Source organism: Hypanus sabinus, unplaced genomic scaffold (assembly GCF_030144855.1).
Source record: "Hypanus sabinus isolate sHypSab1 unplaced genomic scaffold, sHypSab1.hap1 scaffold_675, whole genome shotgun sequence".
NCBI classification, from domain to species: Eukaryota; Metazoa; Chordata; class Chondrichthyes; order Myliobatiformes; family Dasyatidae; genus Hypanus; species Hypanus sabinus.
The window spans coordinates 28,427-44,482 of record NW_026781528.1 but is presented as its reverse complement, the minus strand read 5'-3'; the positions used below and the strand labels follow the sequence as shown (position 1 = coordinate 44,482).

Below are 16,056 nucleotides of genomic sequence, written 5' to 3'. Positions count from 1 at the left end.
GACCGCATCTACCTTAGCGGGCAGAGGGGTTGCCCCGTCTTTAGTAATCCTGTGGCCCAGGAAGTCAATGGTATCGAGTCCGAACTGGCATTTGGCGGGGTTGATTGTAATACCGTACTCACTCAGTCGGGCGCCGAGTTGACGGAGGTGGGACAGATGCTCCTGACGACTGCTGCTGGCTATGAGGATGTCATCGAAATAGATGAACGCGAAGTCCAGGTCCCGTCCCACCGCGTCCATTAACCGCCGGAACGTCTGTGCGGCATTCTTCAGGCCGAACGGCATGCGGAAGAACTCGAAAAGGCCAAACCGGGTGATGAGAGCCGTTTTGGGGACGTCGTCAGGATGCATCGGTATTTGATGGTACCCTCGGACAAGGTCGACCTTGGAGAAGATGCGTGCGCCGTGCAGGTTTGCTGCAAAGTCCTAAATGTGTGGCACAGGGTAGCGGTCCGGTGTGGTAGCCTCGTTCAGCCTGCGGTATTCACCGCACGGTCTCCAGCCCCCCGTCGCTTTGGGCACCATGTGCAGGGGGGAGGCCCATGGGCTGTTGGACCGCCGGATGATCCCCAATTCCTCCATCCTCTGGAACTCCTACTTCGCCGGTCGGAGCTTGTCCGGGGGAAGCCGCCGAGCGCGGGCGTGGAGGGGTGGTCCCTGGGTCGGGATGTGATGCTGTACGCCGTGCCTGGGCATGGCTGCTGTGACCTGCGGTGCCAGAACCGATGGGAACTCCGCCAGGACCCTGGTGAAGTCGTTGTCGGACAGCGTGATGGAGCCGAGGTGAGGGACCGGCAACTGGGCTGCACCCAGGGAGAACGTCTGAAAGGTCTCGGCGTGTACCAGTCTCTTCCTGGGCAGGTCGACCAGCAGGCTGTGAGCCCGCAAAAAATAAGCACCCAGAAGCGGTTGGGCTACGGCGGCCAGTGTGAAGTCCTACGTGAACTGGCTGGAGCCGAACCGTAGCTGCACCTGGCGGGTGCCATAGGTCCTTACGGTGCTGCCATTCACGGCCCTCAGGGGGGGACCCGGTGCCCTGCTGCGGGTGTCGTAACTCGTCGGAGGTAAAACGCTGATCTCAGCCCCAGTATCGACCAAAAACCGGCGTCCCGACCTTCCATCCCACACATACAGGAGGCTATCCCGATGGCCAGCCGCCGTAGCCATCAGCGGCGGCTGGCCCTGGCGTTTCCCGGGAACTTGCAGGGCGGGCGACAACGGCGGGCTTCTGCACCCCATCGCTGGTGGTAGAAGCACCAGTGTTCATTGGGCCGGGGGTTAGCGGGCTCTGCGGCCGGGCCTGGACTGGTTTGCCGCCGGGAGCGGGGCTGGAAGATCCGTGCGATGGACGCCCCGCTGACCTTTTTGGCGTTCCACAGCAAGTCCGCCCGGGCTGCCACCTTCCGGGGGTCACTGAAATCCGCGTCGGACAGCAGCAGGCGTATGTCCTCGGGCAGCTGCTCCAGGAATGCCTGCTCAAACATGAGGCAGGGTGTGTGTTCGTCGGCGAGAGACAACATCTCATTCATTAAAGCCGATGGAGGTCTGTCGCCCAAGCCATCCAGGTGCAGGAAACGGGCAGCCCGCTCGCGCTGTGAGAGTCCGAAAGTCCTGAGGAGCAGGGCTTTGAATTCCGTGTACTTGCCGTCTGCCGGGGGCGACTGTACGAACTCCGCGACCTGGGCCGCTGTGTCCTGGTCGAGGGAGCTCACCACGTAGTAGTAGCGGGTGTCTTCTGAGGTGATGTGGCGAACGTGGAATTGGGCTTCGGCTTGCTGGAACCATAGGTCCGGGCGCTGTGTCCAGAAACCTGGCAGTTTCAACGAAACCGCATGAACAGAGGCGGCGTCGGTCATTTCTGGTCCAAAAATCGTTTGGACCGTCGGGGTCACCAATTGTAGCGGTGTGCTAAACGCAGCGCTAAAATTACGACACGGAGTCGGTAACTGCAGTCGAAGGAAAAAACTTTATACGAAAACTTCAGCCTCACTTTTAAGCCTCTGTCAACCGGCCCCCCATGGCGCAGAGGCTCCAAAGCTCTGTGCTCGCAAACCCCCGTAGGCTATCTAATTGTGAGTCGGTTCGGATACGCTAGGAAATGGGTCGCCACAAGCTAACTGTCCTGCCCGCCCTGCAACCACCTCCCACTAATGACTGCCATATTATAACCAGTCGTTGGCCCCTACCTTGAGCTCATCTGCCTTTCGTACAATACTTCCTGCATTGAAATGTACGCAGCCTAGAACAGCAGTTTCAACATTTTGCTTCCTGACTTTGTCGGAGGAATTACCAACATTTGCACCAACAACCACTCCACTAACTGTTATGCCAGTCTGGTTTTCATTCCACCGCAACTGTAGCTTAATCCGCAACATTCCCCCTTTTTAATGCAAACCCAACTGAGTTGTTATGTCCACAGCATGGTGTAAACTGAGAAGTTACTCGCTTGGAGGGAAAATGAGGTGGCTGTGCAACGTGGGGCGGTGTGCTGCCCCCTAGTGTTCGCCGAGTGCGAGAAACTCCAACTGGATGCACTTCTCACAGGTGAGGTCGTCGGTGTGACTGGAGGTCTCTCTTCCGTCCCATGCCCTGCAATGAAAACATTCAACTCTCTTGCTAGACATCCCTACTGCTCTAACTGTGCAATTCTAAATAAGCAAACTATAGATTAACTGAAAAATAAAAATCAACGTCGTAATTTCTTGCACTTGCTTAATGAATCGGCTTCAAACAAACAGCAAATAAATAAAAGAAACTCGTGCTACTGTTTTCTAATTGTTTCTAATTGAAACCAGTCCTAATGCCAGAATTTTATGAGTAGATGACTCCGACAGTCATACACTGAGCAATGCTCCATCCACAACATCACATCACACACTCCCGGGGTCAGACACGGAGTGTATCTTTCTCCACACAGTCCCATCGCCCTGATTAAACCTCCTCCAACAGTGTCCAGTCACTCTCTCCCTGTTAGAGGCATATCGAGAAATTTCTTCCTCGTCCCATCAGACACACGCGATTTAGATATCATGTGTAGCTTCCCTCTGACCAGTCATTTTGAGAAGACCAGAATGTAAAACCAGTGCTAAACCATAAGAGTTCCGTCTCCAGTACGACTGCTTGTGATGTCGTCTTTGGTTTGGGTTGGTGCCGGCTTGTTCATTTCGAGTCTGAGTCTGAATTAATTCCAGACCTGACTCTGCATTTGGGTTCTACAACATCCAGAGCTGTCACGGTTCGGAAGGGATCACAGCTTTAGGAGTTTGAGGGGATGTGCTCTCTCAGTGAAGATGAGGAAAATTCTATGGATGTACGGTGGGGATCTTTCTGACTCGCCGCATCGCCGCCGGGTGCGGATGCTGCAAAGCACAGAATAGTAACGGGCTACAGAGGGTTCCAGCCTCAGACCGCCACTCTGACGGTCAGACCTCTCCCTACCATGGAGGGCATTGTCAAGAGGCGATGCCTCGAGAAGGCGGCATCCATCACTGAGTACTGTCCCCACTCGGGGGAAGCTCTCTGCTCGTTAATACCATCAAGGAGGAGTCGCAGGAGCCTGAACACACACACACAACGATTCAGGAACATCTTCCCACCCTGCGCCATCACGTCTCTGAACGCACGAACACACACTCGACATTTTTGCGGTGTTTATTAATGTTTGTAATTTACATTAACTATCCATTTTTTTTGCAATTCTGATGCAGCACAAGAACACATTCTAAATTTCAGATAAAAAAAAATAAAAATCAAATAGCAATTCTGCTTAAAAATATTCGATAGGACAGGACACTTGGCACGCTGGCCTTCACCGGTCAGGACACTGAACACGGGAGGCGGGAGATCACGTTGCAGTGGTACAAGACGTCGGTGAAGATTTCTGCTTTAGGAAAACTGTCACTGAACCGGACAGAGTGTCAGGGAGTTTTACGGGGATATTGCAGGAAATCGAGGGTTATGTAGAGAGGGAGGGAAGTTTGCGACTTTATTCCCTGGATCAGTGTTGCAAAGTTACAGAGATGCATAAACCCAAGAACGGCACAGACAGAGGGAATGCGCACAGACTTTTCCCCAGTGTTGTGTTATCGAGAATCAGATGACACAGAATGGTGGTGAGAGCGGGTGGGAAGGAGAGAGAGAGAGAGAGAGAGAGAGAGAGAGAGAGAGAGAGAGAGAGAGAGAGAGAGAGAGAGAGAGAGAGAGAGAGAGAGAGAGAGAGAGAGAGAGAGAGAGAGAGAGAGAGAGAGAGAGAGAGAGAGAGAGAGAGAGAGAGAGAGAGATGGAGAGGTAGCAGAGAGTGTGAGAGAGTTGGCTGAGAGAGAGGAGAAAGAGCGGGCAGATATAGTGCGAGGCAATAGGGGGTGGAGAAGGACGGGACGGGTTGGAAATGGCCACAAAGCAGGGGGTCAATGAGGACAGAGTTTTGTCGGTGTGTAGTGAGGAGAATGGGGACCCCTCAGCAGTTGGAGAATGGGGTAGGAGGAAGGGACAGAGAGGGCGAGGAGGGAGTTTGAGTGGATGGAGGCTTGATAGTTGACAAAGAGACAGTGGGGAAATAAAGGGGCGGGCACTGGATTCAGATCGGCAGCACTGTCACAGACGACACAGGATTGAGGGGAGTGTGGGTGGAAAGGAGAGAGAGAGAAATATCGGGGAAATGGAGAGATTAGAGTGAACGGTGAGGGAATCGAGTGGTGTAGAGAGGCGTACGAAAGTGGGAGAGAGGTGAAAGAGGAGGGTAGAGGGAGCAGAAGAATGCGGGCGGAGGAAGTACGAGGTAATAATAAGATAGGTAGTGGGAGCAGAAAGCGCGGGACGGGGAAATGGAGGGAAAGAAGGGGATGGACGGGGAGAGAGGATTAGTGTGTGGTGGGGAGAATATAGTTGCGTTAGAAGGAGGAATTGAAGTAGGAGGGAGGGGCGGAGAGTGTGGGCGGGGAATCTGAAAGGATCGGGGAGTGAGAGTGAAGGGGAGACTGGAGGTAGTCATTTGATTCACGAGCCTCCACTGGCTGTTGACAGAGACCCTGAATCTTTTCAGGAATATCCGGCAACAACGACTTCTCGCAGATGAAATGCTGATCACGATCGCAAGGATACTTCCTACTGACTGCAGTCGGATCACACTGCCAGCAGTAGGGCGTCCCCGAAAGCCCCTTGTACAGGAGACGGAAGCTCGCATTCCTATGCAAGGGGATTAAACAATTTCAACAGTGACAAAACAGCTCCAGCAGAGTACCCGAGCCGAGACCGTCCCCAAGCTAATCCCAAGAAATCGCTCTCTCCCAACAGCCTCTGTCAGTTCCCAAAATCCTCCCACTCAAACGCTCTCCCTCACCGCCCAGTGCCGGTACCCAGACTGATACCACGGTCCCAATGTCTCCCCACTATCCTGGGTCAGTTCCCAACTAATTGCACTGACCCAATGTCTGCCCACAGCCCCGGATCCCCAAAACTAATCACACCAAACCGCTTTCTCACCACAGTCCCCTTTCAGTCCCCATACGAGTCGAACAGGAGTACCCTCCCCCCTCTGATCTTTTTCAGTCCCCGCACAAACCCCACTGTCCCACCGTCTACTCCCGCTGCCCAGCTCAGTTCCCTCAGATCTGTATCAATCAGCAAACGAATCACACTGTACCTCCCTCTCCTCACAGACCGGCGACCAGCTCTGAAATAATCACTTTACCTCACTGTGTGTCCATCGCCCTGTACTGGTCTCCAAACTAATCCAGTTGTCCTACTCTCGCCCCTCAGATCTAACTCATTCACTAAACTAATCCCGCTGTTGCTTCCTCGCCTCACAGTCAGGCGACTATCTCCAAAATGATCCCACTGCAGCGCGCTCTCCTGACTGACATGAGTCAGTACCAAAATACTCGCCGTGTACTGATCTCTCCCTACTGCCCCATGCCAGTTTCCGAAATATTCACACTGCCCTGTCCTTCCCCGGCAGACATGTGTCGGCCCCAAGATGCTCCTTTTGTACCACCCTATCCCCTACCCACTTACAAACAATTCCCAATACCCCTCACTTTTCCACAAAACTACTTCAGACCGTAAACGAATTCTATTTTCTCCCATCAGGTCTATCACAATACTCAACTCTCACCCGACAGATCCGTCAAACTCTCACCTGTTTTCGCATTTTCCAATCCAGTATATGCGGGTTTGGTTCACAAGATTGCGGGATACAAAGTTCTGGGAAATTTAAATTTACTGTATCAATGCCAAGAATCGAAAACTATGATACGGAGATTCTCTCAGTTGATAACAACAGGAATCTCGTCCGGGACTCTGTGAAGGTAGCTTCAGTGTGTGTCTGACCCTAGGTGTGTGTGCTTGGACGCTGTAGAGGGAGGTTCGCTCAGTGTCTGACCCCGGGAGAGTGTGTGACGGGACGGTGTGGAGGGAGCTTCACTCTATGCCTGACCCATGGAGTGTGTGGTGGGACTGTGTGGAGTGAGTCTCACTCTGTTTCTGTCCCCGGGAGTGTGTGATGGGACGGTGTGGAGGGAGAGTCACTCTGTGTCTGACCCCAGCAGTGTGTGATGGGACAGTGTGGAGGTAGCTTCACTCTGTGACTGATCACGGGAGTTTGTGATGGAATGGTGTTGACGGAGATTCACTCTGTGTCTGACCCCGGGAGTGTGAGATGGGAATGTATTGTGCGTTTTCACTCTGTGTCTTAGCCCGCGGGTGTGTGTTGATTCCTGTGTTACTGTCGTACCTGCTCGTGCTGTGCAACATACCGCTTCATCCTTTGAATTGATTTCGAGCAGCTTTGAATCACGGTTTGAACATTCTTGAATCGCTTTGTATAAAGTTGTTACAAACGTGGAAACGTAATAACACCAGTTTTTATTTGTGACCCAATTCTCGGAACAGGTTTGCTCTGGAAATCAGGAACAAGGAACAGTGAGACCCGGGGTGACGCAGAGAGTGAATTTCACGCCATGCGGTCCCATCACGTTCACCTGAGGTCAGGCACAAAGAGAATTTCCCCGCCTTCAACATCGTTCCTTGGCGCATTAACAATAGCAGGCACAATGAATATCCCTCCACACCATCCATCACACACTCCCGGATGAAAATACCTGAGCACACACGTCAGATAGAGGCAGATATACAACATAGATTAGTACAGCACAGAATAGGCCCTTCGGCCCACCATGTTGTACCGACTCTTAAGCCCTACCTGGAATATATCCCCAAACTTAAATTCCTCTATAGACCTAACTAGTAGTGTCTTAAATTTCACGAATGTTTTTGCCTGCAACACTCACTCCGGCAGTACATTCCACGCACCAACCACTCACTCAGGCAGTACATTCCACGCACCAACCACTCACTCAGGCAGTACATTCCACGCACCAACCACTCACTCAGGCAGTACATTCCACGCACCAACCTTCCTCTAATATCCACCTTGAACTTCCCTCCCCTTTCCATAAAGCCATGTCCTCTTGTACTGAGCAGTCGTGCCCTGGTGAAGCGCTAGTTGACCACGCTGTTTATTCTTCTTAATATCTTGTATACCTCTATCATGTCTCCTCTCATCCTCCTTCTTCCGCAAACAATAAAGCCCTAGCTGCCGTAATCTCTGATCATAATCCATACTCTCTAAACCAGGCAGCATCCTGGTAAATCTCCTCTTTAGCCTTTGCACTGCTTCCACATCATTCCTATAGTTAGGAGAACAGACTGGACACAGTATTCCAAGTGTGGCCTCACCATGGTTTTATAAAGTTGCATCATTCCCTCGCGACTCTAAAAACACTATCCCTTGGATTATGAAAGCCAATACTCCATAAGCTTTCTTAAATACTTTATCTACCTCTGAGGCAACTTTCAGGGATACGTGGATATGTACACCCAGATCTCTCTGCTCCACAACGCTAACAAGTATGCTGCATTTTACTTTGTATTCTGTCATGGTGTTTGTCCTTCCAAAGTGTACCACCTCACATTTCTTCGGGTTGAACTCCATCTGCCATTCTCAGTACATTCCTGGATCCTATCGATGTCTCTCTGCAATCTTCAACAATCCTCTACACTATTGACAACTTCACCAACCATTGTGTCGTCTGCAAACTTGCCAACCCACCATTCTACCCCCCACATCCAGGTCGTTAATAGAAATGACGAACAGTAGTGGTCCCAGATCCGATCCTCTTGGAACACCACTAGTCGCAACTTCCAATCGGAATATACCCCCTCCGTCACGGCACACTGCTTTCTGCAGTCAAGCCAAACATCCTGGGATCACATGCCTTACTAAAATCCATATAGACCACATCCACTGCACTACCCTCATCTAGATAAATGGACGCCTCTTCAAAGAACGCTACACGATTCCTGGACACGATCTGCCCTTCACAAATCCATGGTGACTGTTCCTGATCAGACTATGATTCTCCAAATTCCTGTTTATCCTATCTCTAAGAATCTTTTCCAACATCTTCCACACCGCAGACGTAAGGCCTATAAATACCTGGACTATACCTACTAACTTTTTTGAACAACGTACAACATTCACCTCCCTCCAATCCACCGGTGCCATTCCAGTGGACAACGAGGACAGAACGATCCTAGCCAGTCTCAGCAATCTCTTCCCTTGCCTCGTGGAGCAGCATGGGGAATATCCTGTCAGGCCCCGCGGTTTTATCCGTCCTAATATACTTCAAAAACTCCAGCACCTCCTCTCCCTTAATATCAGCAATGATCCTGAGCTTCAACCTCGCTTATATTGTCCACACTTTAATCAGGTTCCTTCATTGGTATTCATTGGTGAATACAGAAGAGAAATATTCAGTGAGGAACTTGTTCATTTCCACAACTATCAGGCACAACTTCCCACCTTTATCGCTAATCAGTCCTACCTTCACACCTGTCACCCTTTTGTTCTTCACATAATTGAAGAATGCCTTTGGGCTTTCCCTTACCGTACTCGACAAGGCCTTCTCATGCCCATTTCTTGCTCTCCTCAGCCCCTTCTTAAGCTCATTTCTTGCTACCCTATATTCCTCAATAGCCCCATCTGATCCTTGCTTCCTGAACCCCATGTTTGCTGCCCTCTTCCACCTGACAAGATTTTCCACCTCACTTGTCACCCATGATTCCTTCACACTACCATTCTTCATCTTCTTCACCGGGACAGATTTATCCCTAAAATCCTGCAAGAGATCCCTAAACATCAAACACACATCCATAGTACATTTCCCTGCAAATACGTCATCCCAATCCCCAGCCGCAAGTTCAAGCTTTACAGCCTTATCTTTTTGACCTTCCCCAATTAGAAATGCCCTGTCCTCTCTGATTCTATCATTTCCCATGATACTACTAAAGGCCCAGGGAGTGTTGGTCACTGTCCCCCGGATGCTCACCCACTAAGATCTGTGGCCTGAACCGGTTGGTTACCTAATACTAGATCCACTATGGCATTCACCCTAGTCGGCCTGTCAACAAACTGTGACAGGAATTCGTCCTGGACACACTTAATAAACTCGGCCCCGTCTAAACCATTAGACCTAATCAGGAGCCAAGCAATATTAGGGAAGTTAAAGTTACCCATGATATCAACCCTGTTATTTTCCCACCTTTCCAAAATATGCTTCCCAATCTGTTCCTCGATGTCTCTACAAGGGGGCCTATAGAATATTTTAAATGGAGTAACTGCTCCCTTCCTGCTCCTGACATCCACCCACACTGACTCAAAGGAGGATCCTGCTGCATTAGCCACCCTTTATGTAGCCGTAGTGTTATTGCAGACAATTAACGCCACCCCTTCTCCCCCTTTCCCTCTCTCTATCCCTTTTAAACCACTGAAGTCCAGGAATATTGAGAATCCAAACCTGCCCTGCTGCCAGCCGTCTCTGTAATCGCCACTATATCGTAATTCCATGCACGTATCCAAGCCCTCAGTTCATCTTCTTTGTTCCTGTCGCTTTTTGCATTGAAGAGACGCACTTTAGCCCTTCTACTTTACTATCTTTACACCTTTAATTCTGTTCCTCTTTCCTCTAAGCCTCTTTATATGTTAGATCTGGCTTTGCCCCATCCACTAAACGCAGTTCTCTCATTACCTTTATCCTCCTCCACCTCACTATTTGCTCTATCTCTCTGGTCCCCCCCCGCGGAAATCTTGATTACATCCACCGCAGCAGCTCGAGCAAAACTTCCCGCAAGGACTTTAGTCCCCCTATAGTTCAGGTGCAACCCGGCCCATCGTAAAAGGTCCCACCTTCCCTGGAACAAGAAACATGAAGCCCTCCTTCCTGCAACAACTCCTCAGCCACGTATTTATCTGCATTATCACCTATTTCCAGCCTCACTGGCACGTGGCACTGGTAGCAATCTTGACATTGCAACCCTGGAGTCCCGTCATTCATTGTTGTACCAAACTCCCTAAACCCTCTTTGCAGGACCTCCTCCTTCTTCCTATCCTCCATTACCTAATTTGAAGCTAATTAGATTAATTAAAGTAGCTTGCCAAGCCTTACCTCACTGGGAGCAAGCTCGTCTTCAGTCTCTGCTCGCAGATGCCTCTCGAGCCAAACCCTTCCTAGTCTGTTTCCCACTACTCAATTGCCCGCCCCGTTAATCTGTTCGATTTTTTAAAACCTCTCGCTGCTTCAGAGGCCGATTTTCAAGTGCTTGCGTAGTCGTGCCCCGTCCAAACTGCGGAAGAAATGACATCCCCCTCTCAATCTGCTCACTTTTTAAACTCACCCGTTCACTCAGAGGAAGAGTGATTCTCCCTCTACAGCTTCTCAACACACCACAGAGAAAAGTGACAGACACAGAGAGAAGCTGCCTCCACACGGTCCCATCAGACATTCACGACATCAACACCGTGTGAATCTCCATCCTTTCGTCCCATAACACACTCCCTGTCGAGTCACAGAATGAAGCTCCATCCACACCGTCCCATGACACTCTCCCGGTGTCAGACACAAAGTGAAGCTCCCTCCACACTGTCCCATCACACACACACGGGGTCAGACACAGAGTGAAGCTCCCCCCCACACCGTCCCATCACACACACACACGGGGTCAGACACAGAGTGAAGCTCCCCCCACACCGTCCCATCTCACACTCCCGAGGTCAGACACAGAGTGAAGCTCTCTCCACACCGTCCCATCACACACTCCTAGATTCAGTGATAGAGTGAAACTTCCTCAACACAGCCCCATCACACAAACACCTGGTCAAACAGAGAGAGAATCACCCTCCACGCCATCTGTTCACATACTCCTAATTTCAAGCACAGAGTGACGCTTCCTCCCTCCATGCCTGCCCTGTGACGAGGAACGGGATAAAGAGGGGGATGATGCCTCACCGCTTCTGCTGGTCAAATATTCACAGATTTGAGCCTTGGTTTCGTTGATAGATCTGTACTTCGTTTCCATCTCAGTGAACTTGTGACGGACCTGTGACACTGAGAGAGATGGTGAAGAATGTTTAGCCTTTACGTAAGTCAGCGTCACGCTACCGAACCGTTCAGAGTGTCACAGTGCAGCATGTCCTTTTGGGCACAGTGGGAGGCGTCGGCGCCACCTTGGGGGAAAATCGATGTTCCTGTGAAGATTTTGTTATTACTATGGGGGGTTGCGTCAGTATCGTGCGTGGCATGTCCGGGTTGCTGTGAGGAACGTGTCGCTGTCACTGTGATAGCAGTTTCTGTGACCCGGCGGGAGGTGGGCCGGGTAACAATGACGTGGCACGGTGTCATGGTGTGGGGTGTGCTGGTCGCACAGAGTAGGGTATGTCAGTGCCACGGTGAGAGACAGTTCATGGCCACGGTGTGTGTGAGAGTGACACGCTGAGGTGTGTGTCGGTGCGAACGAGAGGTCTATGTCCATGTCATTGTGTCATTGTGAATTGAAGTGTCGGTATCTGTTAAGAATTTTACCTGTGTCAGGGTGAGGTGAGGGTAATTGCCTCAGTGAGCGGTACATCGGTGTTATGTTGAGGAGTGATACTGTCGCCGTAAGGGGTGTTGCAGTGAAGTGTGAGTATTTGTCACAACGCGGTGTAGAGTGGATCACGCGGAGGAGAGTGAAGGTGTCACGGTGTACGGTACCTCAGTGTCACGATGAAGATCGTGTTGGTGTCACTGTGTCGCTTGAGCAGATTATCAGTAACACGGTCAGGGGCCTGTCGATGTTACAGACACGTGTGTGTCACGGCGATGGTCGTGTCAGTGTCGCGGTTAGGAGTGCATTTGCGTTTTGTAGAAGGTCGTGGCCGTGCTACGGTAACAGCATTGTTGATGTGATGGTGAATGGCGTGTCTGTGTCCGCATGAGTCTTGATTATGTTACGGTATAGACCGTGTTTTATCACGATTTGAGGTCTGTCCGTATTATGAAACATAGAATAGTACAGCACAATGTTGTGCCGACCCCTTAAACGCTGCCTCCCATATAACCCATCACCTCAAACTCATCCATATAACTGTCTAGTAGTCTCTTAAATTTCCCTGGTGCATCTGCCTCCACCACTGAATCAGGCAGTGATTTCCACGAACCAACCACTCTCTGAGTAAAAGACCTTCCTCTAATATACCCCTTGAACTTGGAAAAGGATAGAATCAGAAAGGACAGGAAAATTTTTAATTGGGGAAGGGGAAATTATGAGGCTATAAGGCTAGAACATAGGGGTGTGAATAGGGATGATGTATTTGCAGTGAAATGTACTATGAATATTTTGCAGGATTTTAGGGATAAATTTGTCCCGGTGCAGAAGAGAAAGAATTGTAGGGTGAAGGAACCATGGGTTTAAAGTGAAGTGGAAAATCTAGTCAGGTGAAAGAAGGCAGCATATATGAGGATTAGGAAGCAAAGGATCAGATGGGTCTATTGAGGAATACAGTGTAGAAAGAAAGCAGCTTAAGAAGGGGTTGAGTAGCGCAAGAAGGCGTCATGAGAAAGCCTTGGCGTGTAGGGTAAAGGAAAGCCCCAGGGTTTCTTCAATTATGTGAAGAACAAAAGGATGACAACAGTAATGGTAGGACCAATCAGAGATAGAAGTGGGAAGATGTGCCTAAAGGCTTTGGAGGTGAGCGTGGTCCACAATGAATACTTCTCTCCGGTATTTATCAATGAGCGTGAATTTGATGACGGTAAGGACAATATGAGTGAGGTTGATGTTCTAGAACATTTATATTAAGGGAGAGGAGGTGTTGGGGTTGTTAAAATGCATTAGGACGGAAAAGTCCCTGCGGCCTGACGGAATATTCCCCCAAGCCGCTCCACGAGGCGAAGGAAGAGATTATCGAGCATCTGGCTAGGATCTTTCTGTCCTCGTTGTCCATGGGAATGGTAGCAGAGGACTGGAGGGAGGCGAATGTTGTCCCCTTGTTCAAAAATGTTAATAGGGATAGGGATAGGGTAGTAGGGATATAAAACTCTGCTTAGGCCAAACTTGGAGAACTCTGTCCAGTTCTGGTCACCTCACTATAGGAAGGATGTGGATTACTGGAAAGGATACAGAGATTTACCAGGACGCTGCTTGGTATATAGAGTATGGATTACGATCAGAGATTAAGGGCGCTAGGGCTTTACTCTTTCGAGAGAAGGAGGATGAGAGGAGACATGATAGAGGTGTACAAGATATTAACAGGAATAGATACTGTGGACAGCTATAATTATATTAATTATAGAAAGTGAGACGTCTGTGGCGGGAAAGCTTTTGGAAACGATTCTTAGAGATAGGATCTGTGGGAATTTAGAGAATCATGGTCTGATCAGGGACAGTCAGCATGGCTTTGTGAAGGGCAGATCGTGTCTAACGAGCCTGATAGAACATTTGAGGTGGTGACCAGGCATATAGATGAGTATAGTGCTGTGGATGTGATCTACATGGATTTTAGTAAGGGATTTGATAAGGTTCCACACGGTAGGCGTATTCAGATAGTCAGAAGGCATGGTATCCAGGGAGGTTTGGCCAAGTGGATTCAGAATAGACTTGCTTGCAGAAGGCAGAGGGTCGTGGTGGAGGCAGTACATTCAGAATGGAGAGCTTTAACTAGTGGTGTCCCACAAGTATTTTTTCTGGGACCATTAATTTCCGTGATTTTTATTAACGACCTGGATATGGTGGTAGAAGTGTGGGTTAGCAAGTTTACGGACGACACAATGGTTGTTCGTGTCGTAGATAGTGTAGGGGATTGTCGAAGTTAAGGAGACGGAAGTTCAAGGGGATATTAGAGGAAGGATTTTCACTCAGAAAGTGTTTGGTGCGTGGAATGCACTGCCTGAGTCAGTGGTGGAGGCAGATCTAAGAGAGAAGTTTAAGAGGCTACTAGACAGGTATATGGAGAAATTTAAGTAGGGGGGTATATCGGATGCAGTATTAGATATTTGGCACAGCATTGTGGGTTGAAAGGCCTGTAATGTGCTGTACTATTCTATGTTCTATGTTCTCACAAATCATAAACTCTACCTCTCGAAATTTGATTGCTAATACCCCATACGCTGTCTTAAGTACCCTATCTACCTGTGAGGCAAACTTTAGGGATCGGTGGACATGTACACCCAGATCCCTCTACTCCTCCACACTACCATGTGTTCTGCCATTTACGTTTTCCACTGCCTTGGAGGTTGTTCTTACAAGGTGTACCACCTAACACTTCTCGGTGTTGAACACTAACTGCTTCTTCTCAGTCAACTGCTGCATCCAAACAATGTCTCTCTGCAATCTTCGACAATCTTCTACACTATGTAAAACACCACCAAACTTTTTGTCGTCTGCAAACTTGCCAACCCACCCTTCTACCCTCACATCCAGGTCGATAATGAAAATCACAAAAGGTAGAGGTCCCAGAAAGGATCCTTGATGGACAGCATTGGTCACAACCTTCCAATCCGAATGTACTTCTCCCCTCACCCCACAACCCTCTGTTTCCTGCAGAAAAAATAAATACCGCATTCACCTGGCCAAATGTCCCGGTATCCCATGCCTTCTGATTTTATGAATTAGCCTACAGTGTGGAACCTTGTCAAACACCTTACTAACCGCCATCTATACCATATCTACTGCAATACTCTCATCTGTAAGTTTGGTTAACTCCTCAAAGAAATCTATCAGGCTTGTTAGACACGATCTGTCTTTCTTAAAGCCATGCTGACGGTCCCTGACCAGACCATTATTCTCTAAATTCCCATAGATCATCCGTCTAAGAATCTTTTCCAACCGGTTTCCCACGCCCGACGTGAGGCTCACTGGTCTATAATTACCCGGACTATCCCTACTACCTTTGTCGAGCAAGAGGACAACTTTCGCCTCCCCCCAATTCTGCGGTACCATTCCGGTGGAGAACGAGGACATAACGATCCTAAACAGAGGCTCAGCAATCATTATCCTCACATCGTGGAGCAGCCTGGGGAACATTCCGTCAGGCCCCTTTACTTACCCGTTCTCATAAATTTGAACAACAACACGTCATCTTCACTACAATCAACATGCTCCAGAACATCAACGTCCATCATATTGTCCTCACCGTCATCAGGTTCTCTCTCATTGGTAAATACCGAAGATAACTATTCATTGAAGACCTCGCTCTCTTCCGCAGTCTCCAGGCCCAACTTTATCCCACCTTTCTCTCTAATTGGTCCTTCCTTCACTCCTGTCTTCCTTTTATTCTTCTGATAACGGAGGAATGCCTCACCCTACTCGCAAAGGCCTTCTCATGTCCGCTTCTGGCTCTTCTGAGACCCTCTTAAGCTCCTTTCTTGCTCTCCTTTATTCTTCAATAGACACATCTGTCCTTTGCTTCCTAAACAGCAAGTATGCTGCCTTCTTCCATCTGACGAGATTTTCCACCTCACTAGTTACCCATGGTTGCTTCACCCTACCGTTCTTTATCTTAGTCTCAAGACAATTTTATCCCTAACATCCTGCCAGAGATCCCTAAACTTCGACCATATATCCTGCCACAATTTGTGTGGTTGGGACTAGTGGGATCAGTGCTGGGTCCATTTTTATTTGTCATCTATATCAATGATCTGGAATGTAAATTAGTAAATTTGATCAGCAAATGTGCTGATGATA

General features: G+C 49.3%; 1 protein-coding gene across 1 annotated transcript in view; it reads right to left on the bottom strand.

The window, feature by feature from the left end:
* Nucleotides 1-3,635: 3,635 nt before the first annotated feature.
* Nucleotides 3,636-16,056, bottom strand: part of LOC132389844 (NKG2-A/NKG2-B type II integral membrane protein-like) — a 38,349-nt gene continuing 25,928 nt past the window's right edge. The window contains exons 6-9 of the mRNA XM_059962408.1: nt 11,343-11,441; nt 6,753-6,895; nt 6,137-6,201; nt 3,636-5,184 (exon numbers count right to left, since the gene is read on the bottom strand). Of these exons, the coding sequence (XP_059818391.1) occupies nt 4,890-5,184; nt 6,137-6,201; nt 6,753-6,895; nt 11,343-11,441 (602 nt within the window). The 3' untranslated portion in view covers nt 3,636-4,889. The remainder of the gene's footprint in view (nt 5,185-6,136; nt 6,202-6,752; nt 6,896-11,342; nt 11,442-16,056) is intronic.